The 23,712-nt window shown below is 41.3% G+C and overlaps 9 protein-coding genes across 9 annotated transcripts; 6 read left to right on the top strand and 3 right to left on the bottom strand.

The window, feature by feature from the left end:
* Positions 1–471: 471 nt before the first annotated feature.
* On the bottom strand, positions 472–2,074 carry BDB00DRAFT_804121 (uncharacterized protein). Its single transcript, XM_053122088.1, has 5 exons — positions 1,875–2,074; positions 1,747–1,792; positions 1,568–1,671; positions 1,201–1,491; positions 472–1,120 (listed from the first exon to the last, which is right to left on the bottom strand). Exons 1-5 carry the CDS (start codon positions 2,001–2,003, stop codon positions 662–664), a joined length of 1,029 nt encoding a protein of 342 aa, XP_052983620.1. The 5' UTR covers positions 2,004–2,074; the 3' UTR covers positions 472–661.
* Positions 2,075–2,167: 93 nt separating this feature from the next.
* Positions 2,168–2,952, bottom strand: BDB00DRAFT_620810 (ribosome biogenesis protein SLX9-domain-containing protein). Its single transcript, XM_053118055.1, has 4 exons — positions 2,823–2,952; positions 2,686–2,755; positions 2,422–2,602; positions 2,168–2,339 (listed from the first exon to the last, which is right to left on the bottom strand). Exons 1-4 carry the CDS (start codon positions 2,892–2,894, stop codon positions 2,222–2,224), a joined length of 441 nt encoding a protein of 146 aa, XP_052983621.1. The 5' UTR covers positions 2,895–2,952; the 3' UTR covers positions 2,168–2,221.
* Positions 2,953–3,063: 111 nt separating this feature from the next.
* BDB00DRAFT_868400 (inhibitor of apoptosis-promoting Bax1-domain-containing protein) lies at positions 3,064–4,227 on the top strand (the record flags this gene model as incomplete). Its single annotated transcript, XM_053126464.1, has 5 exons — positions 3,064–3,217; positions 3,331–3,439; positions 3,520–3,659; positions 3,766–3,883; positions 3,972–4,227. 5 exons carry the CDS (start codon positions 3,064–3,066, stop codon positions 4,225–4,227), a joined length of 777 nt encoding a protein of 258 aa, XP_052983622.1.
* A 513-nt stretch (positions 4,228–4,740) lies between these two features.
* BDB00DRAFT_756804 (alkaline-phosphatase-like protein) lies at positions 4,741–7,301 on the top strand (the record flags this gene model as incomplete). Its single annotated transcript, XM_053118938.1, has 7 exons — positions 4,741–4,910; positions 5,005–5,368; positions 5,475–5,525; positions 5,613–6,214; positions 6,288–6,567; positions 6,647–6,998; positions 7,090–7,301. 7 exons carry the CDS (start codon positions 4,741–4,743, stop codon positions 7,299–7,301), a joined length of 2,031 nt encoding a protein of 676 aa, XP_052983623.1.
* Positions 7,302–9,382: 2,081 nt separating this feature from the next.
* Positions 9,383–11,364, top strand: BDB00DRAFT_925876 (uncharacterized protein; the record flags this gene model as incomplete). The annotated part of the gene is made up of 2 exons (XM_053128821.1): positions 9,383–9,611; positions 11,264–11,364. 2 exons carry the CDS (start codon positions 9,383–9,385, stop codon positions 11,362–11,364), a joined length of 330 nt encoding a protein of 109 aa, XP_052983624.1.
* A 574-nt stretch (positions 11,365–11,938) lies between these two features.
* BDB00DRAFT_868403 (uncharacterized protein) lies at positions 11,939–12,463 on the bottom strand (the record flags this gene model as incomplete). Its single annotated transcript, XM_053126465.1, has 2 exons — positions 11,939–12,278; positions 12,372–12,463. The coding sequence occupies 2 exons, from the start codon at positions 12,461–12,463 to the stop codon at positions 11,939–11,941; spliced, it is 432 nt and encodes a 143-aa protein (XP_052983625.1).
* A 2,427-nt stretch (positions 12,464–14,890) lies between these two features.
* BDB00DRAFT_951452 (major facilitator superfamily domain-containing protein) lies at positions 14,891–17,187 on the top strand (the record flags this gene model as incomplete). Its single annotated transcript, XM_053129586.1, has 6 exons — positions 14,891–15,073; positions 15,185–15,307; positions 15,441–15,606; positions 15,718–15,877; positions 15,987–16,284; positions 16,397–17,187. 6 exons carry the CDS (start codon positions 14,891–14,893, stop codon positions 16,949–16,951), a joined length of 1,485 nt encoding a protein of 494 aa, XP_052983626.1. The 3' UTR covers positions 16,952–17,187.
* A 1,231-nt stretch (positions 17,188–18,418) lies between these two features.
* Positions 18,419–19,554, top strand: BDB00DRAFT_804146 (uncharacterized protein). Its single transcript, XM_053122089.1, has 2 exons — positions 18,419–18,618; positions 18,718–19,554. Exon 2 carries the CDS (start codon positions 18,994–18,996, stop codon positions 19,279–19,281), a length of 288 nt encoding a protein of 95 aa, XP_052983627.1. The 5' UTR covers positions 18,419–18,618; positions 18,718–18,993; the 3' UTR covers positions 19,282–19,554.
* Positions 19,555–20,140: 586 nt separating this feature from the next.
* On the top strand, positions 20,141–22,452 carry BDB00DRAFT_936220 (major facilitator superfamily domain-containing protein; the record flags this gene model as incomplete). The annotated part of the gene is made up of 7 exons (XM_053129222.1): positions 20,141–20,333; positions 20,424–20,690; positions 20,804–20,926; positions 20,993–21,158; positions 21,247–21,406; positions 21,524–21,821; positions 21,898–22,452. The coding sequence occupies exons 2-7, from the start codon at positions 20,484–20,486 to the stop codon at positions 22,450–22,452; spliced, it is 1,509 nt and encodes a 502-aa protein (XP_052983628.1). The 5' UTR covers positions 20,141–20,333; positions 20,424–20,483.
* Between the last annotated feature and the right edge of the window lie 1,260 nt (positions 22,453–23,712).

Raw genomic sequence — 23,712 nt, forward strand, 5'->3', positions numbered from 1 at the left:
AAAAAAATCTTGACATTCTGTGCATGAAACACAGAAACGGGAACTAAATTATGGAGCGTCGGCATCAGTGACCACACCCTTTTGGTGAGCAAACTGCTAGTAGTGCGATCCGAAACTCCGTGCCAAACAAATTGCGCAGATGATCCACATGCTGGGAAGACAGATTAGAATTTCTAGATACATCCGAGGATCTGGTAGCTGTGCAAGCGGAAAGGAGAGTTCAGCAACCAAACTACCACACACGTGCTGTGTGTTATTATATACAGTGAAGCGGTGTATAGACAAAATATAAGCAATCTACTGGTGCTGCTATATAATTCCAAGATGTGCTGCATGTGCTGCACGTGCTGTTGCCTTGTGCATCACAGATGCGTGAGCGTAAACACAGGCTGCTGTTCTGCAACTTGTGCATCAGTGCTCGGTAAGAGTATACAACCAAGTGCTCATTGAGTCATACAATACGGTTATACGCGGCTCAAAGATTACTCGTATATCTCGTTTTGATAAAAAAAAAGCCGATAAGCGAACTTAATCAGTTAAATCTAGGAAAAAGCAAAAGTTTAAAAAACAAAAGTACAGTATGATTTACAAGAAAAAAGAGGATAAAAGAGTGCGGGTCGATACGGTGGAGGGGTATATCAGAGCGAGGATGAAGGTTAATTTAACGCAGATCTTCCTCATTAGATGAAGGCACAAATGTCTTGCTTGAAGATGACGGCCAACGCTTGTTTCTGCTACTGCTGTAGTTGTAATGATCCGTACTATATCGTGGTAGGCTGTCGTCGTCTGCTATATGAATCACATGGCCGGATTCATTAACTTTGAGCCCCAGAACCGACAGCAAGTTTGGGTCGACGCGTTTCTTTTTCAACGTAGCAGTAATACTCTTTTTGGCAGGTTTCAGAGTGTAATATGTCGTGTTTTGTTTCTTTTCCGAGGATGATGGCGGTAAGTTGGAGAATCCAGTGGGCGGCATGATCGTTGTAGGTGGTGGCGGTGGCATTGGCTCACCGATTTCAGAGAGTGGCGGCACGACAGGAGGCGGTATAGGAGCAGCACGCGGGGGAATAAGGAAGAAAGATGTGCCTGCAAATACTGCAAATACCAGCATCCAATGAACCTATGTGTGTTTCTCAGTTAGTACGTTTTTCTTTACCATTTGCTAATCCATATGTTGCTCGAGTCCTTTTTTCCCCTTACATAGATGATATACATGGCGACAACACATAAAAGTGACCATTTGACTTGATTGGCGAACAGACGATCACAGTTGTAGTAGTCCATTTCTGACCCGATTGTAATGGTCGTGTTGCCTCCAGTTTGGCTTCGGATGTCGTCTTGGGCAACCGAGCGGGAGTGGTCGATGCACCATGTTTCAAAAGCACCTCGGTTAACGACGAATAATATGTAGTTAACTAGCATCGATATAAGCACCAGGCTGGCACCGGCAGCAATCACATAGACCATGATTTGAACTCTCACATATATAGGCTATGGTAAGTTGAATACATTATGTAAGTTATCTCTATGTTACTACATGTTTTCTTAGAGAATAAGAAATGCATACCCGGAAATAGACGACCACAAAGCCAGCAATAGAGATACATCCGAAGATAAGATTCACAACACCAAATATGATCAATGGTACCTCATGTAGATGTGAATAGAATGCTATAGCAGTGTATTGCTTTAGTACGCAATATGTATTATCGACCTGTACATCATTGAGTATTCTTCTCGACTTACGGCTTTTTTGCATGAATGCAAGGATGGCAAAGTAAAAGCTGAATCCCTAATATCACCCAGGCATACAACGGTCAGTCATTATCTTTAGCAGATGGAGAGATTATAGACTGAGTGGCCGGTGTCCTTACCGCCCATGTTAAGCACGCGACCCCGCTTCCAAAACGATTACTGAAGCAACCACAGCACTTGAGCGGCGACAATAACCGAGTCCAATAGTACCGTGTGGCGAAATCTTCGTATCCATGTGTGAAGTCCATCTCAATTTATAATTATGCAGGTACTTGATAGACGGTTGATGAGAAAAAAAACAGAGGAAAGGGAAAAAAGAAGAAGAAGAAGAATAGGCTGGGATACCTTTTGTTGTTATTGTAATTATTAAAAAAAAAGACAAAATTCACTATAATACAAAATGGGTGGTGTAAACAAATGAATACCAAATTAGGGTTTGCCACTCCAGGAATGGCAAAAGGACAAATTATGCGTTGTTGCTGCTGCCATATGTGTTCTGTACATGCTGTCGAATTGCTGCAAGAGGGTTTTGCTGGAATGCTGGCAGCTGCATCACCTTTTGGAACCGTACAATTTCCTGCATCCTATTGTAGTAGACATTACACATTAGAGATGATGTCCTTGTGAGCACCGTCTCCCGCATGAAAGAAAAAAAAATGCCATTACTCTGCTTTCCGCTTGGACTTGTTGGTTTGAAACTTATTGGTGGGTATCGCAGCTGGTCTGTCCTTTTTCGTATCTTTGGTTTCGATCGTATCGAGAATATCGTGAAACTCGGTCAGGTCGGTTTGAAGGTTTTTGCTTTTCTTTGCTGCACGCTTTCGTTGTGCATGCGCTCGATCCAATTCTGTTATTTTGCAGGTGCAATTTAATTACTTGAATCCACTTGATTGCAGCAGCTTTCTGCCCTAGCTTTTTAATTTATCTTACTTTCAAGCCAGGCGTCGTGGCGTTGTTTTCGTTTTTGGTCTTTTGTGTCAACTGACGCTGCAGGTGCCGACTAATTGAAAAACAAAAGTGAGATAAGATCATCGTTGATTTAGGGATTGAATAAATGAGGATTTTACAGTGGTGTCGTCTTTTTTTGCGATCGGCGTTGTCGTCTTTTTCAAGCCTCTGCTCTTTTGTGCTTTTGGCATTTTCTCTTAAATGCGGATCTAATTGATAAAAGACGGGAGGATCACGAAAAATTTTGTGTCGACAGCTCGGTCATGCGGGCGGGCATGAGAAGACCCTTTTCTCCGCAGCTGCAAAGCCAAGCTTTCTTTACTAGAAACCACTCTCAACACAACTAGAAAACAAGCAGTTATGTCTTACGGTGCTCAGCATCAGCAGCAATATTCAGCTCCTCCACCTGCTTATGAAGAAGAAGCACGACAGCCACTATTTGACGGTGGACATGCCGATGATGACGATATGTACAAAGAAACGATTGCCAACAGTCCAGTTGAAGTGCGAATGCGTAAGCAGCCTTATAACTTTTATGTGTTTTATTGAATCATATACATTCTTCCCTATTTGTTCACCATTTTATTTTTCTCCTCCTTCTCCGTTTTCATATTTGAAAAACTATAGAGTTCGTACGCAAGGTCTATTCAATCCTGTCTGTACAAATTCTAAGCACAGTGATTATGTCGGCCATCTACATGTATAACGAATCTGCCAAACTATTTGTTCAAACAAAGTAAGGCTCCTTTTTTTTCTTACCATTTGAAAGCTCTTGTGTTACGAACACAGAAGCTAAACTTTATATTTATCATCCAGTGCCTGGATGCTATACATATCTATGTTTGGATCCTTGGGTGTTCTGTTTGCATTGATGTGGAAAGCACGCTCAACACCTCTGAACTATGGTCTCTTGGCTATATTTACGTTGCTGGAAGGCCAGTTGGTTGGCACAGTTGGTAATTAATCTTTTGAGGGAGAGGTTGCTTTTTTCAGAATGGAGGATGATGTGTGTATGATAGTGCTGGTGCTTATTTTTTATTATGCTTTATCATCATTATGCAGTTACATTTTATGATCAAACGATTGTACTCCAGGCGCTAATCATCACATTCGGCGTGTTTGTTGGGTTGACGCTGTTCACATTGCAATCGAAATGGGATTTTTCGGGAATGGGACCATTGTAAGTATGCGGAGCGAATGTGTGTGGATGGTTAAGGTGGAGGAAAGAAAGAGAGTAAAAGCTTACGTCTTCGAAAATCAAATGCTAGCTTGTTTGCCGGGATCTCGATTCTGCTACTTGTCTCGATCGTTCAGATCTTCTTGCCATTCTCAGAAGGATTCCAACTGGCACTCGCCGTTGCCGGCGTGGTCATATTCTCGGGCTATATTGTGTTTGACACATACCTTATCTTCAACCGCTACTCTGCTGAGGATTATATAATGGCCTCCGTCAGTTTGTATATGGATATTATCAACTTGTTCTTGCGCATCCTGCAAATTCTCAGTGCAATGCAGCGGGATTAAAGCCTTTGTAACAATATGCTGTATTTGCGCAGCGTTATAGTATATTTACTGACATAATACAATTTGCTGGACTATAATAAAGCATTAAACTATTATTTTCTGCTGTGCCGAGGAGAAATTGATCGTTCGTCGATACCGTACTTATCCGACGTCTGATGGCGCGGGTTGAATCATCATTCTATGATGCGCAGATAGGCTGTATTAATGGTTTACAATTATCTCACAGCGGAGAAATATTGTCCGAGCCAACGAAATTTTCCCTCTGCGGCGCATGGACAGGCAAGTGCAACCCCGGTAACGACAGTCAACGACAACGTGGACAAGACAACGACCGTCAGTAGGGACGTATCCCGTCAATAGATCTTGTGTAACGCATCGCACTTGTTCAAACTGTTATATAAAAGATCGAGCTTCGTTTTCTTATTTTGATTAGTGTTGTTACCGGGAATCACTACCACCAAACCAGCCGTTCACTGCTCAATCTCTCCTTCTTCTTTATCTTCTTTCTCAATCATGAAGTCGGCAGGTCTTTACAAGATTGCCTCGTTGGCATTAATTTGCTCTTCTGCTTTGGCATCTGCTCTCCGTCCTGAATCTTACCGGTTATTCCCTGATCCTGAAGGCCAGTACCCGCGTCTTGGTGCCTGCCCTGATGATCACAGCTGCATTTTCCCGCCTGATTTGTAAGTTTAATTTGCAGAAAACAGCGGCTATCCTACATTAAAGTAGACGTTCTGTATGTATCTAACCGTCCTTCAACTTTATATAATGAATTAGATCCCAATTCTTGCCCGGCTCATACTTCGACTTGCGTGTCGAATTGCACGCTTATGACAAGAACACATCCAACCCTGCTCCTGAGGCTTATTCCAATTTCAAGACAACTGTGCGCAAGGATGGTGGCAAATGGCGCGATGTTGATGATTTCTTTGACTATGAAGAAACACCTGCTTTGGATAACTGGAACTTTGAATGGGTTGACTCGATTGAGACTTCGCTTTCTGAGGATGCTAAGCCCGTGGATGTCGCAGTGACCTCGCGTATTTGGCGCAAGCTTAAGTTCGATAAGCCTGGTACCTATGATGTCTCAGTCCAATATGGGCCTAAGGAAGGCTACACTGTTCGCTACACAGTTATTGAGGTAATTTCAGCTCAACATCTTCTGGCCTTGTCCTTGTTTAGCAATAGCTCTTCTTATGAATCTATGCTAACATTTTTGATATTGCGTATAGCCCAAGAAGCCCAAGAAGAAGGCAAAGAACGCCATTCTTTTTATTGCCGATGGTTGTAACGTTGGTGTGAGTATTTTGAATATATATGTTTATATACTGCGTCATTAACATGAGCCTAAACTAAATCTCGGTGACACATTACTATCTATCTAGATGATTACTGCTGCTCGTGCGCTGGCTCGCAAACACACTAGCGGTAAATACCACGATCTTCTTTCTTTCGAAAAGTTTGACAACTTGGGTCACGTCATCACCCACTCGGTGGATGGCTTGGTCACCGACTCTGCCAACTCTGCTTCCTCGTATGCGACGGGCCACAAGGGTAGTGTAAGCGCTCTTGGAGTGTACGCTGACTCAAGCGCCGATCCATTCGATGATCCCAAGGTTGAACTGATCACAGAGCTTATCCGTCGTCGCCAACCTGGTAAGGCCGTCGGTGTTGTTTCTACTGCTGCTGGTCAAGATGCCACCCCTGCTGCCTTTTACACACATACCCGTGAGCGTGGCCAAATGGCCCATATCGTCGACCAGATTGTTCACGGCGTTCCTGACTGGGTTGATGCCGTTGCTCCTGATGTCTGGCTTGCTGGTGGCGCTGAATACTTCAAAGGTGAAGACGCTATGAATGGCACTGATTACTATTCCTTGATGGAAGACAAGTTTGGCTACCAGGTGGTTATGAACAAGAAGGATCTGAACAAGTATAATGGCGACGACAAGCTCTTGGGTGCTTTCCGCACCGGTAACCTTGATGTGTAAGTTGAATGCTGTACTATTAAGATATGAGTGAGTTTGTGGGTACTGATTTATACTCTTTTTCTGCTATAGCTGGATGGAACGTAACATCTTTGTTAACAACACTGTTGGCAATGGTGCTGCTCCTGACTTGAGCGGTAACGATGCTTTGGGCTCGGACCAACCTGGCTTGGAGGACATGACTATCAAGGCCCTGGAGGTCTTGAAGAAGCGTGGTGGCAAGGATGGTTTCTTCTTGATGTCGGAAGCTGCCTCTGTTGACAAGCAGCTCCATCCTTTGGATTTCTCGCGTGCCTGGGCTGATTTGATTGAAATGGATGTTACCATTGGCAAGACTGTTGAATGGCTCAAGGTATATAATACATCGGCTTTTATTACATAACGCTTCTTAATTTGATAGTATGCTAATTTTGTTAATTTTGCTCTATTAGAAAAACGGCGAATACGAAGACACTTTAATATTATTCACCAGTGATCACTCGCACGCCTTCGATGTCTATGGCTCCGTCGATCAAAAGTACATGGCGGAACACTTTTCAAACAAGGACATGCGCGACTCCATTGGTCTTTATGCTGCTTCTGGCTGGCCAGGCTATTTCGATAATGACAATGATGGTTTCCCCGACAGCTGGACCCCAGCTATCACTTTGGCTGCCGGTACCAACAACTTCCCAGACCACTATGAAGCCTTTACACTGGCTACCACCCCTCGTTCACCTGCTTCCCGCGATCCTCATGGCGCTTACGTTGGCAACAAGGAGGATTCTGCAGGAAAATATGGCAGTAAGTTCTTTGCGTGTCTTTTTTATTTATTTAAAGTGGGACAAAAAAAATCTGAGAGAAAAGATGACCTGACAATGATTATCATAAATAGAGGGTTTGGTCATGAACGGTAACCTTCCTGTCACTTCGGGCCAAGGTGTCCACTCGATGGCTGATGTCTTTATCTACTCCAATGGCCCTGGCTCTGATTCATTCAAGAAGACTATTGAAAACTGGAACGTCTTCTATGGCCTCACCGAAGCTTTGGATTTGCAGCGTCCGACCAAGGATGAAAAGAAGCACAAGCACAAGCACGACAAATAATTATTTTCTTGTAGTTTTCTTCGTATTGCACCACCCCACTAAGTGCTTTTGTCACACCAAGTAGTTATGTATACTAGCTTTTTCCCATCATATCCCTATATTACAACACTTTAGCATCTATAATAAATCAACATAATCCTTTAATTACATATCTCTTTCAACAGCTACATACTTATATACACCACTTTTATTTTGCTTTAGTATGGTTGAGGCTAAGCGACCAGTTTGTCCCGTACATGTGTCTTTCTCACGTGTAGAATCAGCATGACATGCACTCTACAGGCCAGATCTAGTTGCCTTTTATACCGATTACTATAATACGTATAATTATTAGTAGAATCTTTATAAATCACGTTTCAGCGTTTTTCCATCAAATGCTAAATCCACGTGGATGTGCCCATCTGTTTGGGAGATCGCCTGAGATTGAGCTGCCTTTGGAGCGCCGGGTATGTTTTCAGGTGGAGGCAGTTCGACACATGTACAGCAACGCTTTTCTTTATTACTTTTTATCCGTGATTTTGCTTGTCCCTACAGTTACGATAAAAACAGCTGCCCTGTCGTATTTTTCACTTGTCACCCACATATGACATGGAACATAATAATGACTGTAATTAGTTGGCCCACGAAAGCTTGGGACAGTACGATATGATGGCTCTCAAGCTTCGGACCACCTTCCGATGTTTTGCCGTATAAGACTACTACATATACCAATACGAATCTTAATATCAATGACCAAGTTTCTTCAAAAGAATTGGGAAAGCCCGTTTATTTTGTTTCAGCTCAAATTGAGTTTGTACAGCATCTTACCGTCGCCATTTGTATTGCACTTTTCCTAATTTACAATATATTGGCTACCCAGGCCAGTATTGATTGAGCGGTCTGTATACTTCAAAGTACGATACATCATTCCTTTGATGGATGATGAGGGGTAACAAATTGGTTCTTTTGTCAATCTTCTAGAAGACGGGCGTCAACTGCTAGCGGGGGGAGCTCACCAAACGGGCAAGCCTCAGTGGATATGGCCATATCTTGTCCTCGCGTACCAGTGATCCCGCTTGAAAACGTCGCGCAAAAGCCAATTGGGAAGATATCGCGAGAGTCCATTCCAACGCTGTGAAATGGGTAAAGAGCTCGGATCATCCAATTTTGGGTAAGCCATTGTCTACCTATAGCAAGAGACGTAAATCTGTTTCTGTTTCTTGGAGGGAAACTTATATATAGACTTACAACCAAAAAAAAAAAGCTTATAGACCGCGGCCAGTCTCGCTAATTGGTCGTCTACACACTCCCATGGCTTTTCAATCCGCGTGGTCATCGACACCTGTGCTTGTCTCGAGAGCTGTGCGGTGCTTCAACGGACTCAAAACGTTGGAAATATATTAGTGTTTCAACGTGCCTGATAAAGCTTTGGCAACTGTTTTATCGGATCTCAAGTCGTTAAAATAAGTCAGGTTTCACCGGGTGACCGCAGTAAGCGAACAAGTGGCTCTATCCTTGGACTCTGTCAACATGGTGCAACTGTTGTCATCAAGTATCGTTAGCGATGGCTGGAAGCTGATTGATAATTGGAGATTTTCATTAACCCTGTCGTCACTAAGGCGACAACCAGTCGCTCAAATCGTGTGACAAAGTGTCCACGACACTAAAAAACTATAAACGCCACCGTCATCACCATCACAACAACAGCAGTCATGGAAGCACCCATGTCTGATGCATAGTATGTCATTTGTGATCTCTTAAATGTCTAATACGATCATTTACTGAGAAAAGGACGGCTGATGATGCACTCAGAATGGATGTCTTGTCACCACAAAATAGTTGCCATGAGATCGTCGGCAAAGTGAAATTGATTTTGTCTTGAACAGTATTGAGATTCGGGAACAATGGAGTCGACATTCAGAATGAGGCAGCCAGCACTAACCCAGCTTTAATTGTAAAAGGCTATTAACAAACAGAAGGGCTTCAAAGACACTCTCATTCTACCGTTACCGAGTTTCACCACTTCTCCTTGGTATACACTTTGCCTTGGAGCACGTGTACTGCACGGTCATTAACTTCTGCGCCATTATTTCTTGGTGTATATGGCTTCTATTTATGTGAGCTTCTTGTTACAATATCAGGCAATCAACGCTCTGGCATTCGACTCTCGGCATTCGATCCTAGGACTCGACTCTCGGAAATCGACGCTCGGCAATCAACTCTCTGGCATTCGACGCTCGGCAATCGACGCTCGGCAATCGACGCTCGGCAATCGACGCTCGGCAATCAACTCCCAGCTTCAGTGTTCGGCTCCCAGCACCCGAGTATCCAGTAAGCAGCCCCTCCAGCATTCGACAACAGCAGCGAATTGCCGTCCTTTTGGGTGTTTCGAGAGTCAATTCCTTCCCCTACCCCTACCCCTTCCCTTTCCTCTTCCCTTCCTTCCTCCCTTCCTTCCCCTTCCCCCTTCCACTTTCTCCACTCACAAGCAATCTTCAAACCGATTGCTTGCACTTGACTCTCAAACTATATGTACGCCATGGCTCCCACTCGTTCGTACCAATGATGGCTTGGGTTTGTGGTTGATTGACTCAAAGCCAAATGATTGGGAGACTGGGACACCCAGGCAGAGGCACTTGGTGGTTTTCCCTCCCTTCCCCCTTTACATACTCCTTCTGCTTCTTCTTGCTTTCTTCATGCTTTTTGTATAGCCTGCAGGTTGTGCGAACAGCTTGTTGAGGGCACTTTGTAAAATCGCGTTCTTATTATTTGTCTTTATCGTCCACTGATTGTGTTCATTTAATAAAATTTGTACTCTTCGACAATTGATATTCATAACGATAACTTCCGTCTTTTATAAAATGTTTCTTTACTCTATTATTACAATGATTAAACCCCTGCTCTTTTACTCTATATCCTGCTCAAACTCATTTACAATTTCTTTCCTTGTGAAGGTATTCGCGGATCGTGTTTTAATATCTTCGCCCCTTCATTTGACAGTTTGGCGTGCAATGTCCCAGTTTTTATTCAAGGTAAGTTGCCATTTAAGAAAGGCTTACACTAGATTCGCGATTACTTTTGCTTTGCGATGCCTTGATCAAATTTACAGATCTCGTCTTTCTGTTTTGCATACAATACCTGGGCAAATGTTTGACACAAGCATAAACATGGACCACGTAACACAATGTCAAATTCTTGTGAGACCCGTTGCGTGGCAGTGTCAGTACTGGGCACATCAGAAATTGATGTAGAGAAAGTTGTCTAGAAACAGCAGGAGCTCTCTTAGACTTGGTGGAGCAAGTTGATCATGTTGTGTTCTTAAACTGTACCATTACTGTTATGGGCGACTCGTCATATCTGTATGTATTACCAGTTTGCCATAAATACTAAACTTTTTTTCCCGTGAAAGCTTACATTTTCTTTTCGCTCCAACTTTAAATCCGTGTCAAGTTACATACCATTTCTCTATGCAGTCAAGAAGGAAAATCTCGGAAGATTTGTTGATGCAAGAACCCCCTATCACACTATAGGAAAGAAAAAACCTTAATATACCTTAAAAAACCTAAAAAAACCTAAAACCTGAAAAAACCTGAAACGGGCAAATTAAGGTATATTCAGGTTTTTTTTAAACCTGAAAAAACCTGAGAAAACTCGAATATACCTTAATATTATCTGGTTTCTCTGATTCGTTTTATTGGTCGGCTGAAGTGTGGAATGCGTTCAACTGTGTTTATGATTGGGTACATACATCGTGTCTTATTGGTCGTTGTACGTATAGCTGATCCGTTTGGGAGCATCATTGGATATTTCATCAGCTATTCACATTTCCTCATTGATCCTCTTTCATATTATGTATGCAAAAAACTGATTTCGATTGGATGACAATATGTTTATTATTAAATTTTGCTTTCTATATTAAATCTTTAACAAATCATTTTTGCATTGTGTAGTATACAAGCAAATAAGTGTTCAATTCTATTTAGTTGCCAACACGACCGCAACAGCGAACACCACGAGCATTACGAGCACCGACGCGAGCAACACTGGTGCTGTCAGTGAAGTCATTAGCAGATCCATCGCATGAACGGGCGCGTTTGCGTGATGTGTCTCTCTTTTGATTAGGTTGGTATATCATGGATGCTCATTCTATGCCATGCAATATGGATTTTTGATCTACTGTTTACCTTGGCTTAAAGAGAGCAACACACTGGGCAGTTGCGACGCGTCTTCGTCTTCCGACTATTACACTAGGAGCCTTGAACAGTCGTCTGTGTTTGATGTCGACGGCAACGCAACCTCATGGTGTTGACGAACGCTGATTGAGTACAACCAGTGTGTGTGCTATGAAGTACGTCAAATACATCAGCATTGGTAGAGTATATATACCTTTATTCTGAAAAAACACATGTTTCCTCTTGTGGAGCGCTTGATAATGTCTGATAGCGTTTAAAAATTGTAATATTTTGAAGGTAAGCATTATATACATATATATCGGAAACGCTAATACTCCTAGTATGTACTTACTGATTTTTGGTAGAAGCCGCCCTAGGCAACGCGTTTCTTGTAAGTTATTGCGCGATCCCCCGAAGTTGCAGGATTTTGTTTGTAGCCCAACTGTTCACGCACGCAGCCAAGGGTGCAGATCTTTAGCATGCGCTCTATAAATCTTGTTGCGCCTTCAAGGTCGTCTCTGGTATCGCTGACCAGCTTGTTCTAAGCAAATCAATATCAGGTTTGCTGAGAATACCATCGACCATTATCCCAGATCGTCCCCATATGTTGTCCCTGATATTGACTTCGTCGCTGCGCGCGATATCCAATTGGTGCTCCCTGACAACGTCGTGGCACAGACTGGTCAGCTCCTCCATTACAAACTTCGTCTGTGAGTCGACTTTGCGTTTGTAAGACCGTGTCAAGAGCATGCCGTCGAACAGCCCAGAAGAAAACGCTCTTGATACGGAGCTGGAAGATTCTACAGATGGACATGAAAGGACAGCACTGTACATCCCCAACTATAAGAGTTACTGATGTGGAAAGATCATCCAACGCCTTACTGTGACATCAACTTCCCTTGCCAAGGAGCCGACCGACCGTGCAAGTGCAAGCATTGAATCGTTATTGTTTTTGATAGCGTTAAGAATAGCTGGGATTTGAGGATTCATGTTAAGTTGTTTCTGTGTCATGTTTTATTATTGACGAAAGAGGAGAAGGAATAAGAAAAGGAACGATTTTTTTTTCAAACGGCAAGATGAAGCATACAAGGAGAGGCAAGGTCAAACAAATGAGGAGAAAAGGATCAACTTTGTTTTGATACTGCCTAAAATGGGAATCACCATAGATACCGCAGTTCACCAAGAAGTTCGTTGTCTCGTTTGTGACCTGCAAACGTAGTGACGCTTCGATGTACTTTCAATACTGCACACCAGCTGTTTGATATGCTTTACATTAACAACTTTATCGTGCGATACAGCCACGTGCCACTGTCATTAGACTTTTCAGCGTCATATACTTTCACCAAGGCAAATAATCTGGCAGCGTCTACATCATAATGCTGAAAGTACACCATAACTTCACCAATACGTATAAGCCTGGACTGCTGAACGCGATTGTTACCATGCCAGCTGTTGGTGTTAATGGTCAACCGCAGGCGGCATAAAATTTTTCTTCCGTGATAGAGAAGGTGTTGACATATTGATGAGATGAAAAAAAAATGTGGTCAGGTGTGTCGGAAGTTTCATTTGGTACAACAACGGTGGTCCTGGTTGAACTAAATTCAGGTTTATTCAGGTTTTTTAAGGTATATTAAGGTTTTTTTTCCTACAGTGTCAGCACCATAGGCAATATTATGCGGCTCTTGCTCGACGAGTCGAAAAGTTACATGTTGATAATGACATCAACAGCAACGAAAGCAGCAAAAAAGATGACTCTGATAGCTCTCTTTGCAAAGATATTTTTCTCTATCTGTTGATAAGGCTCCGATTTCAAGACCAACAACATCAAATGGTCAACCTAGATGATCCAAGCAAGCTTCAATATCGACACATACATCTACTGGAGCCGCCCAAGTTTTCGACTTTCCAAAGCTACTTGCATCATGGCTTGGTATGCTTCCGATGTGGAAACAACTTTGCGTTACGCCAAGTTTTTTCTGACTCAAATCGAACCTCTTCTGCGTGACGAGAATACGTAACTGATGGTTTGTACGAATCATATTTACAACTACGGAAAATCCTTTGATCCTCAAAATTTGAGTAATAGCTTGAACCTTATCGATGTCGATCTTGAACGAGGATTGAGTCTGCAGCTGTACCCTCTTCCAGTCGACTCGCCGTTGCTGAAAGTCTCTGGACGCACATCGCAAGCTTTTGCAAGTTTGTCGAGAACCATTTACATTATAACAATTTTGATTTCGTTTCATATAGTGTTCGCCAAAAAGTAGCAATAATGAGGGAAAGCGGTACGCAGGTCTACTAGTATATCTGTCTATTGTAGCGTCAACCTTATTTAGACTAAAATGCCTTTTGAATGCAGTTATTGTACTTTTGTAAAAGATGGTGGATGAATAGAATACTTACTTACATGTTTCTGATGTGTCAGCCTACAGTAATTCATGTCTGAAAGGCATCACGTATCTTTACTTCAATTCTCAAAACATAACTTATGTTACAGTTTAATGTGAGAATCACTTACCATTGACAATCTCTGAACAAAACCAAATTGGTAATAACGAAACGTCGAAAGTGCCAACAATAACAAACGACTCTGCACATACACTTTTCTTTTCCGGCAAGGTGAATAGACAGCCTTACACTGAGTTTATTGTTTGCGACTACGACTTCTCGAGAGGATCATAAAGAAGCATTGGTTTCTCATTCCGCTTCCATCCACTTTATAAAGATATGAAAGGTATAGGACGTTTAAGCTTGTCTACCAGATAATGATAGCGTTTTCTATCTTGACAAATCGTTTCCAGCGATAGAAAAATCTATACTATACGCGAAACAACATATTGCATGATTATATGGGAACTCTCATAAAACTAGGAGCCAGGAATATAGTATGTACTGTATTTTGCTAAAGCAGCTATAATTAGAGAAACTATAAATGCTTCAGCTACACGAAAGAATTAGGTGCACAGTGACAAAAAGTATTCAGTTAAAGAAGAGAAGTAATGACAGCTTACACATTCCGTCAGTATCCTCATTGAGCAAGATATAGATTAATACATATGTCTATCATATCTGTTTTTGTAACGTGACCAATATTATCGCTCGCCTTGCTCTGTGTAACATCCATTCGCACCTTTGTTCTTCCTCCGCTATGCCAACCCTGGAAGCGTTTTATTATGACATCAACCAATCTTTATAGAAAAGGAAGCAGGTAGTGAATTTTAAGGATGCGATGTCATGCTTGCAAAAGATGAAACAATTGATCACTTTCTTGTCTCGAAACGAGCAGGTTGACTTGCATTTGCACTAATACAGCGGGAAAAAAAGACAGAAGAAGGGGCAATATTTTTATGCATGCATATGCATAATCAAGTTCAGTTCTGCTACAACACTTTCCCCTTTTCTTCGCTTTTTTTCTGACTCTATCACCATTTATTTTTTATGACAGCATCAACGAGAAACGACGTCGATGATGCTTTTCTCAAGCGCACTGCTTATAATATTACCGGCAGAGAAGAAAATGAGAAAAAGACAGAATTTGTTTATTCACCCGAAGAGAAGAAACTCCTGCGCAAAATCAATCTCGTCACTGTACCATTCATATGTGTTATATCATTCATTCAGGTACATTTCACGTACCCTCTGGTAGCAGAAACACAGGAGGAAAAAAATCAATCTGTCAGCTTATTTTTTCGATAAATAACAATGTCTCTACCTTTGCATTTAATCACCAAGTTCCTGGATAAATATACTCTCAACTTTTCTGCAGCCATGGGCATTTTCGAAGATACTAAAATTACCGGCAATCAGTACAGTTGGCTAGGGTCCATATATTATTTGGGATATCTTGCATTTCAGGTACAGTATGTTTATGCAGTATATTATATTTGGTGCAACAATTCTACTTGTAGAGGCAAAAGCCTTGTTTGTCCTCTCTGCAAAAGTGATGCGATAGCATGCTGAAATGGCTGTTCACTTTACATATTATTAGTTCCCGAACCAGTACTTTCTACAGAAGATTCCTATTTCAAAATATCTTGGTGCATCACTTATATTGTGGGGCATCACCGTTGGCTGTACTGCACTTGCACACAACTTTTCTGAGTTGGCAGCTTTGCGTTTTCTGTTAGGGCTTATTGAGTCCGTAAGTTACCCATGTAAGGCAACAATAGCAAGATTATCGCTTTACTGTTTTGATAATACTAGTTTATATTGATATAGATAGTATGGATTAAGACTAACATCAACTGCTTGATATCTTTATATAGCGTTATATCTACTTATCAGTATTCTATATCGACGCACGGAACAAGTTATATGGCTTGGAGCAATTCCTGCATGTAACGGGTTAGGTGTTGCATTTGGAGGCTTAATCGGATTGGGATTCTTGCGTTTGGACGGTGCTCATGGTTTGCGAGCATGGAGATGGTATGTGATATAATGACTTTGATATATACTATAACTACATAATAGTTTGTCGTGGGGGTTCTTTTGTGCTCATACTGACGGTTTTGTCCTGAATTAAAATACCCAAAAGGTGCATGATCATTTTAGGTTGCCTTACCGTCGGTGTTGGGTGTATCACATTCCTTTTTCTACCCGACACTGCAAAATCTCCATGGTATCGCCTTTCTCCAGGGGAGATAGATATAGTTGATGAACGCATACGAGATAATGCAGTCGTACAAAGCAAGACAATCAAATTTGAACAAATAGTAGAGAGCCTAAAAGAAACGCGATTCTATTGCTATATCCTCATCAGTTTTTTAAATCAGCTGGTGAATGGTTGCTCTACCTTCTTCAGTACGATGATTATCAAAAGCATGGGATTTTCGGTAAGGACGCTTTGCCATCATTATTTATAAAGTTCTCGGCATAGGGTATTGCTGTATAGTTGTTTTCGTCCACTAATCATACTTAACGTTTAATATGTTTAACTACAATAAGAATACACAATCCATTCTACTGAACATCCCATCCGGAATTGTTTCTATCCTTCTCATGACTGCAGCGATATACTTCAGTTATCGGTTTAACGAGATATGCTACGTTGGCGCCGTGATGACCGGTGTAAATTTTTGCGGAATACTTTTACTGGTCACTCTTCCGATTAGTGGCGTGATGCTCCTCGGTCTCTTTTTAACGAGTACTGGAATGTCGTATCTATTTCTTCTCGCATTAATCTCCAGCAACTGCACAGGTTATACAAAAAAAGTTTTTACCAATAGTGCCAATGTTGCTGCATTTTGTCTTGGTAACTTCGTGGGCCCTTTGCTGATGCGACAAGAACAAGCGCCACGATATCTTGCTGGGATGATTACTTACTTGGTTGCATTGGCTACATCCATCATCTTGTTTTTGTACGTGCGCTATACATACGCTTGCGATAACAGATATCGAAAGCATTTGAAGGAGGAGAACAAGCTACTACCACAAGTCGAAGAACGAGAACAAATTGATATGACAGATCGACAAGATTTACATTTCTTATACCGCCCTTGATTCGTTCCAGTATATTCTACGCATTTAACGAGCGATTACACTATGAAACTAGTATACGATTACATTATCTCGCCTCGTACCTGCAAATAATAGCTGATCCCTACTTTTTAAGCATTTGTATTTGTTATGTACATGTCGTATTACTATAAAATAATTGACGAGTGCTGCACACTCCTGTCTATTTTTGCGGATTACATGTCTAATGCAGCGCAGTAAAATTACGTACATCATTGAAGGCTCAGATTGTAACGTCGTATATTTGCTTGCATTACGTATTGGAATTCTTGGTTATCAGTACTATGCTGATCCTAGCTTACTTTAAGAAGCATTGCTATATAGAACACTTACTAATTAGCTGATCTCTGATCTCTTGTACTATGCATTCTTCTTCTTTTTTTATGTTTTATGGCTGTGCATTCAAACCCGCACTAACAGCAACGTACAACATAAACTATAACGATAATACGTGCTTTGTTATGTAAGTGTACCAGAATGAACCTTGCATATGATCGACAATCAAGTGAATCATCAGGTAAAAGCTGATACTTTTCTTCTTCAAGTATTTGAACTGAGTCGTATAACGTACATATAAATCGTAGATTATACAGAAAACAACATCTAATATTGCTCGACGACACGGGAAAAATGCGAGGAAGCAAGAATCAAACTTTGATACCACGATTAACGAAAAGGTTACAAAAGACGAGAATAATCATGAAGGCGATAAAATTACAAGGCTTGTTTACACTAAGGAAGAAAAGAACTTGCTGTTCAAAATCAACTTGATCACGGCACCATTTATATGTAGTATTGCCTTTCTCCAGGTAGCGCATCAGCTGACTTCGTGTCCAAAAAGAAGGAGAAAGATTGCTGTATGCATACACCTTTGCATCATTATGCAGCCATGTGCCGCTGTATTTCTTCTCTTTTACGTATACCGTATAGATGTTATCCGCAAACATAAAAGTGTCTGGACATGGTTGTCCTCAACTCTGCAGCTGTGATGAGCCTGTACGAAAACACAACGACTACGGGCGCCGAGTTTAGTTGGTTAGCGTCAATGCTTTGCGTAGGGTATTTGACTTTCCAGATAAGCCTGGTGCTACAGTACATCTGTCACATATAAGCATAAACAGTATCTTCTCTCGTTCCGTTTTGATTATCGATAACAATACCAACAATTACCACGTGTGAAATAGATCACAAAGCAGTATCTTTTACAATAATTTCTGATATCAAAATACTTGGGTACATGTACAGTCCTGTGGGGTTCTATACTTGGCAGTACCGCAATAGCACAAAATTTCATCAATTTCATGTTGCTATACAAATTTAACAAGAGTTTTCTAGAAGCTGCTGCTTGTCCTTATTTACTTGATTACGCCTGTATACTGCTGATTTCTATATAACAACTAAAACACAAAGATGCGTAACAGGCCTATTTTTACTCTAGTCATGAGCACAGTGTATCGACGCCCTGCACAAATCATATGGCCTGGCGCAATTGCAGTATTTAACGACTTTGGCATTGCAATTGGAAGCCTGCTCAGATACGGCTTTTGGAACCTGGATGGTGTCCACGGACTAAGAGCATGGAGGCATTACATGCTTCTTTCCCTTCATCCTATTATAAGTGAAGTAACATTCCATCTGAGCGGAATTAATACGTAGGTAATTATACAACGTTTAGATGAATGTTGATTTTAGGCTGTACAACAATCGTAATCGGCATAATTGCATTTTTACTTCTACCCGACACGGAAAAGCCCCGATGGTATCGGCTGACACTCAGAGAGCATAATATTGTTGAAGAACGAGTACGTGACAATGCAGTGCCGCAAAATAAAACGAGCAAGTTAAACCAGATACTGGAAAGTTTGAAAGAGCCTCGATTTTACTGTCTTACCCTCACTTGCTTCCTAATTGATTTGGTGAACGGTTGTGTGTCCATATTCAGCACAGCAGTTATCATCAATTTCGGGTTTTCAGTAACGATGGAAATAGTATACTGCTTCATCTCGCAATGCTTACTTTAATATGATATGCCTGCATACTTTGGCTTGTCAGCAGTTTTTTGGGATATCGCAACAGTTTGTTTTAGTCATCGGTTCAATGAAAACAGCTACATTGGTGTCTTGGGAAGCTTAACGTTTTTTACCGGTGTCGTTTTGCTTATTGTGCTTCCAGTAGGCAGTGCACAGCTCGCAGGCACCTTATTAACCAGCATAAGCCCCGTAGCAATGATGAGCTCTGTAGCGATTTCCAACAACACAAGCGGCTACACGAAAAATGTGTTTACAAGGGAGCATACTTTCCAGCCTATTGCCTGAATAGCTTTATTAAACCGTTACTGATGCGACAAGAAGAAGCTCCTCGATACCGTAGTGGCATGATTGTTTACATGGCGGGGATGATTATTTCAGGTCTCCTGTTTCTTCACACACGTTGGACGTATGTACGGGAAAACCGAAGGCGTAGTCACATAGAAAGAGAATAACCAACTTCCGCCACTAGTCCGAGATACATAGCAAGTCGATCTCACAGATAAACAGGATAACGATACATGCTACAGTACAAGTGATCTTCCCTTTATATAAATGACAGTTCGTTTTTTAGACCATTATAAGCGAATGATATACTCATGCTTTTGTATATAAGGCATGAATTGCTTGATGACCTATACGTTACGTATGCAGAGAAAAAACCTTTAGGAGCTTATTCCATTACTACATGCACTACGCCCCTTGATTTCCCGCCTTCCTCTGGCCATCTTTGTTCATATGACGAAAAGCATTTAGTTTCACGTTAAGACAACGTGGCTTGATAGCAGATCTATACAGACGAATAAATACAAAGTGAGTCTCAAAAACCCAACACAACCGTTACTGGCTAATACAGATGATCACAAGGCAATTTTAAGACCCTGAGTTGGGCGTGCAAATGGCCAGCGAGTTTTACAGTAGTGATCGAAAAAGTAGAGGGGCTCTTGTTCTTTTGGAAAACAACACCAGCAGCGCAGCATATGCAGATGATCCTCATGCATGGTGTGACTACCTGCAGCAGTAGTGTAGTATTTTTTGAACTATAACGCCGTTGTGCTGGGCAATCAGCACATCCGGGCAATCCAACCAAGAATCGCTCATTACTCGTCTGCTGCGTACTGTTTCTGATTTTCCGTTTCTCCCTTTTGTCGGCTTTAAGACTTTTAAATTTCTTCCGCTTCTGTTGCTTGTAATCCAAATTTTGCACACACACACACACACCTATCTCTACATACAAACACAAAGCGCATCTATCCAATCCATACTACTACTTTGAGGAAACAGCAAGTCAGTGATTCGTCCATAATAGACGCATTATCTTAGGATATAGTATAGCGCAGGTCTGTGGGGTAGATCGCTTATAGTCGCTTACCGATAAGTTAAAGATAAATAACTCATCCGTTATCATCGTCCTTCTTATGCCGCTCTAGATATTAAATACACAACAATCATCATTTTTTAAACACGGGTTGTCTATCTTGCTAACAGTCATGAAAGACAACGCTGTCGAAAACCAAATCGAAGAGGGTCACTATAAAATCTCGACGACATCCGCCGACATTGATGATCACGACGCAAATAGCATCAAAGGTTCTGGAAAAACTCGAAAGTTCGTTTACACTCCAGATGAAAAGAGATTGCTTCGAAAAATCAATTTTGCTACTGTGCCCTTTATATGTGCCATCGTATTTCTTCAGGTAATTGAGCATTCGACTGATCAAAGCGCTAGGACGTTTTTTTATGGTTGAAGGGCATTTTTAGGCGCGAACTTCTCCTTAATTTTGAGCCATGTATCATTGCATCTCTGTAGTACCTCGACAAAGTCGCCCTAAATTTCTCTGCAGTCATGGGCCTCTATGAAGACACAAATTTGAATGGCGCCGAATTTAGTTGGTTAGGGTCCGTTTTCTATTTAGGATATCTACTTTTTCAGGTAAATGCTCTTTGCGCAGAACGCCATTAGCTTTTCCTCCCTTAACAAACAAACGCAATCATATAGGTGCCGGGCCAATATTTTATCCAGCGATTTCCAATGTCAAAATATCTGGGCACGTGCCTAGTACTCTGGGGTGCTGTACTTGCTTGCACAGCGCTTGCAACCAACTTTTCTCAACTAATGGTCCTACGGTTTTTGCAAGGTTTTTTTGAGGCTTCGGCGTATCCATGTTCGTAGTACATATGAAACTTGTAAAAGTGATAGCTCTGGCTTTTATGATTTTCCAAATAACAGATTTTACTACTACACTTATTTAGGTATACAATTACTTATAAGCACTATTTACCGTCGGTCTGAACAAGTTATCTTGTTCGGTATATTGATGATGTCCAACAATTTTGGAATATCTATTGGTGGTTTGATCGGATTCGGATTTCTGAACCTTGACGGTGTACATGGTTTGAGTGGCTGGAGATGGTAAGCTACAATTAAATATCTTTGAATATGTAAAAGACGATACGCCAATTAGGTGTTAAAAAGAGAGAGCACTCACAAACTGTTCCGGGCAATTATTCATACTACCACTGCGGGTAGGTGTATGATCATTTTAGGTTCCGCTACTGGGATCGTCGGTATCCTGACGTTTATTTTCCTTCCTGACACTGCAAAGTCGCGATGGTACCGATTGACTCCAAAAGAGGTCAGCATTGTGCAAGATCGAATGCGCGATAACAAGGTTGTACAGAATAAAGTAATCAAGTTCGATCACATATGGGAAGCTTTACGAGAATCAAGGTTCTATTGCTACGTTCTGATATGTTACTTGGTACACATCATTAATGGCTGTACAAGCATTTTCAGCACAAGTATTATCAAAGATATGGGATTTTCAGTAAGTCTAAAAGTGTTCTTGAGCTTGTCGAAGTGATAATTTTCATAACCTCTTCCAATTTCTGTTCATAAAACAGAATATGGAATCTATATTGCTCAATATCCCTTCTGGATTCTCGGCCATGATACTTGTTTTGATCACAGTTTACTGCAGCCGTCGATTTAATGAAAACAACTACGTTGGAGCTCTAGCGTGTGTCGTCTCTTTCACCGGAGTTCTGTTGTTGACGGTCCTTCCTAGAGGCGGAGCTATGCTTGCCGGGATCTTTTTAGTGACCACGAATCCAGCATCAGCGATTGTTTTGTCAGTCATTTCCAACAATGTCAATGGCTATACAAAAAAAGTGTTTTATAATGCAGCGTACCTTGTTGCCTATTGTCTCGGTAACTTTACCGGACCGTTGATGATGCGACCAGAGCAGGCTCCACGCTATTTGGGCGGCATGAGCGGTTTTATGACAGCAGCACTAGCTTCTGCTGTTCTTTTCCTATATGGACGATGGACCTATGTCAGCGATAATCGTTACCGAAGGCATTTGAAAGCAACAGAGAAGCTACCATCACCAATAGAAAGTGGAGAGCTAGTAGATCTCACAGATAGACAAAACCTAGAGTTTTTGTATCGTCCGTAATAGTGACATTATCGGTAGCAGCTTTATGTATACATTGTCTTTGTAAGGATACCCATAATAATTATAGAACAACACAAAAAGCGGAACAATTATATTACTCGGTTTTACGTTCAAATCGGCATTGTATTTCATGAGCTTGGGAAGCTGTGCGGAAGAATGCTGAGGAAATTGCTTACCGCGAAGCTTTTTTTTTTCGCCAAAAACTTTAGGGTGTAAGCTTTTGTCATGGAAACGTATCAAGAAGAAATTAACACTTCAATTTACCGTTTAGATTTTCAGGAGCTACTCTGTACTCTTTAAGATTGCTCTTCTACTCCTCTTTTTCCAACTTCTCGCAGACTTTGTAGTGACTATTCAATATTATTTATGTATTTTGACAGCAGCCTTATCAACATCTCTTTTTGGGTGACACTGAGTGTTGACGACAATCCATCAGAAGAACCGGCTGCCACTTGCTCATTGATCCCTATCCGCTATATAATCGATGTTGACGCTAACATACAGAGGTAGTGGATTTTACAAACGATGACAATCGATCCAGCGTATGTGCCAACAGATGTATGTTAGTATACTAGTCATTGATCACCCTTCTTGAGAGTGACTCGGCGGAAATTATGGCTTTCGCTGTAGGAACTATCATTATGTATCTCTGTTCACTGGTATGCATCCATTATGATATCAGCATGTCTTTTTTTTGTTAAAAAAGTAAGAACGTGACAGCTGCTGAGACCGCCGAGTACTCTGTACAGATTCGGTCTACTTTAATCACCGTTCTTTTTAAATTTGCGATGTAACAATGAAAAAAAGGCTAGTTTACAAGACCAAGTGTTTTTACCGTATTAATTAAGTATTAAATATTGATTAATTATGTGAGGGTGAATTGCAAACATTTTTTTCTCAATCACCTTATTCCTCGGCAGAAAATCTCGAAAGCATATGGATAGTGTGGGCTACGTATTATTGTGCTTTAACATTCCACATTGGCCTCTCAAGTCTACATGTTTTTATGGTATTGTTATACAGCATATATGATGAGCTTGGTCCACATATAGTACGTCTGCGAAAAGCAGTGCTCCAATTCAGTTAAAAGTTGAATCTTCTGATTGGATGCTGCGGCAAAACTGCTCCGAGCTAAAATCTGAGTTACTGTTGTTGCGTGAAAAGTGTGCTAAATATATACCAAACAACATTGCTGCAATCAGTCGCTACTATACAGACTCATCCTCTCTCTTTCCGCACTTGCCAAGAGCGTTTTGCTTC

This window comes from Zychaea mexicana (genome assembly GCF_025766255.1).
Source record: "Zychaea mexicana strain RSA 1403 chromosome Unknown BDB00scaffold_9, whole genome shotgun sequence".
In the NCBI taxonomy this organism is placed as follows: Eukaryota; Fungi; Mucoromycota; class Mucoromycetes; order Mucorales; family Lichtheimiaceae; genus Zychaea; species Zychaea mexicana.

What these genes read in the sequence shown, in the direction of transcription:
- BDB00DRAFT_804121 (XM_053122088.1), bottom strand. Translation starts at nt 2,003, where the DNA reads ATGGACTTCACACATGGATACGAAGATTTCGCCACACGGTACTATTGG. An exon ending in TCGCGTGCTTAACATGGGCG is followed by an intron (nt 1,793 to 1,874) that starts GTAAGGACACCG and finishes GGGTGATATTAG; the next exon opens with GGATTCAGCTTTTACTTTGC. An exon ending in TCGCCATGTATATCATCTAT is followed by an intron (nt 1,121 to 1,200) that starts GTAAGGGGAAAA and finishes AAACACACATAG; the next exon opens with GTTCATTGGATGCTGGTATT.
- BDB00DRAFT_620810 (XM_053118055.1), bottom strand. Translation starts at nt 2,894, where the DNA reads ATGCCAAAAGCACAAAAGAGCAGAGGCTTGAAAAAGACGACAACGCCG. An exon ending in CCACGACGCCTGGCTTGAAA is followed by an intron (nt 2,603 to 2,685) that starts GTAAGATAAATT and finishes GCAAAATAACAG; the next exon opens with AATTGGATCGAGCGCATGCA. An exon ending in AAGTCCAAGCGGAAAGCAGA is followed by an intron (nt 2,340 to 2,421) that starts GTAATGGCATTT and finishes CTACTACAATAG; the next exon opens with GATGCAGGAAATTGTACGGT.
- BDB00DRAFT_804146 (XM_053122089.1), top strand. Translation starts at nt 18,994, where the DNA reads ATGCCTGCATACTTTGGCTTGTCAGCAGTTTTTTGGGATATCGCAACA.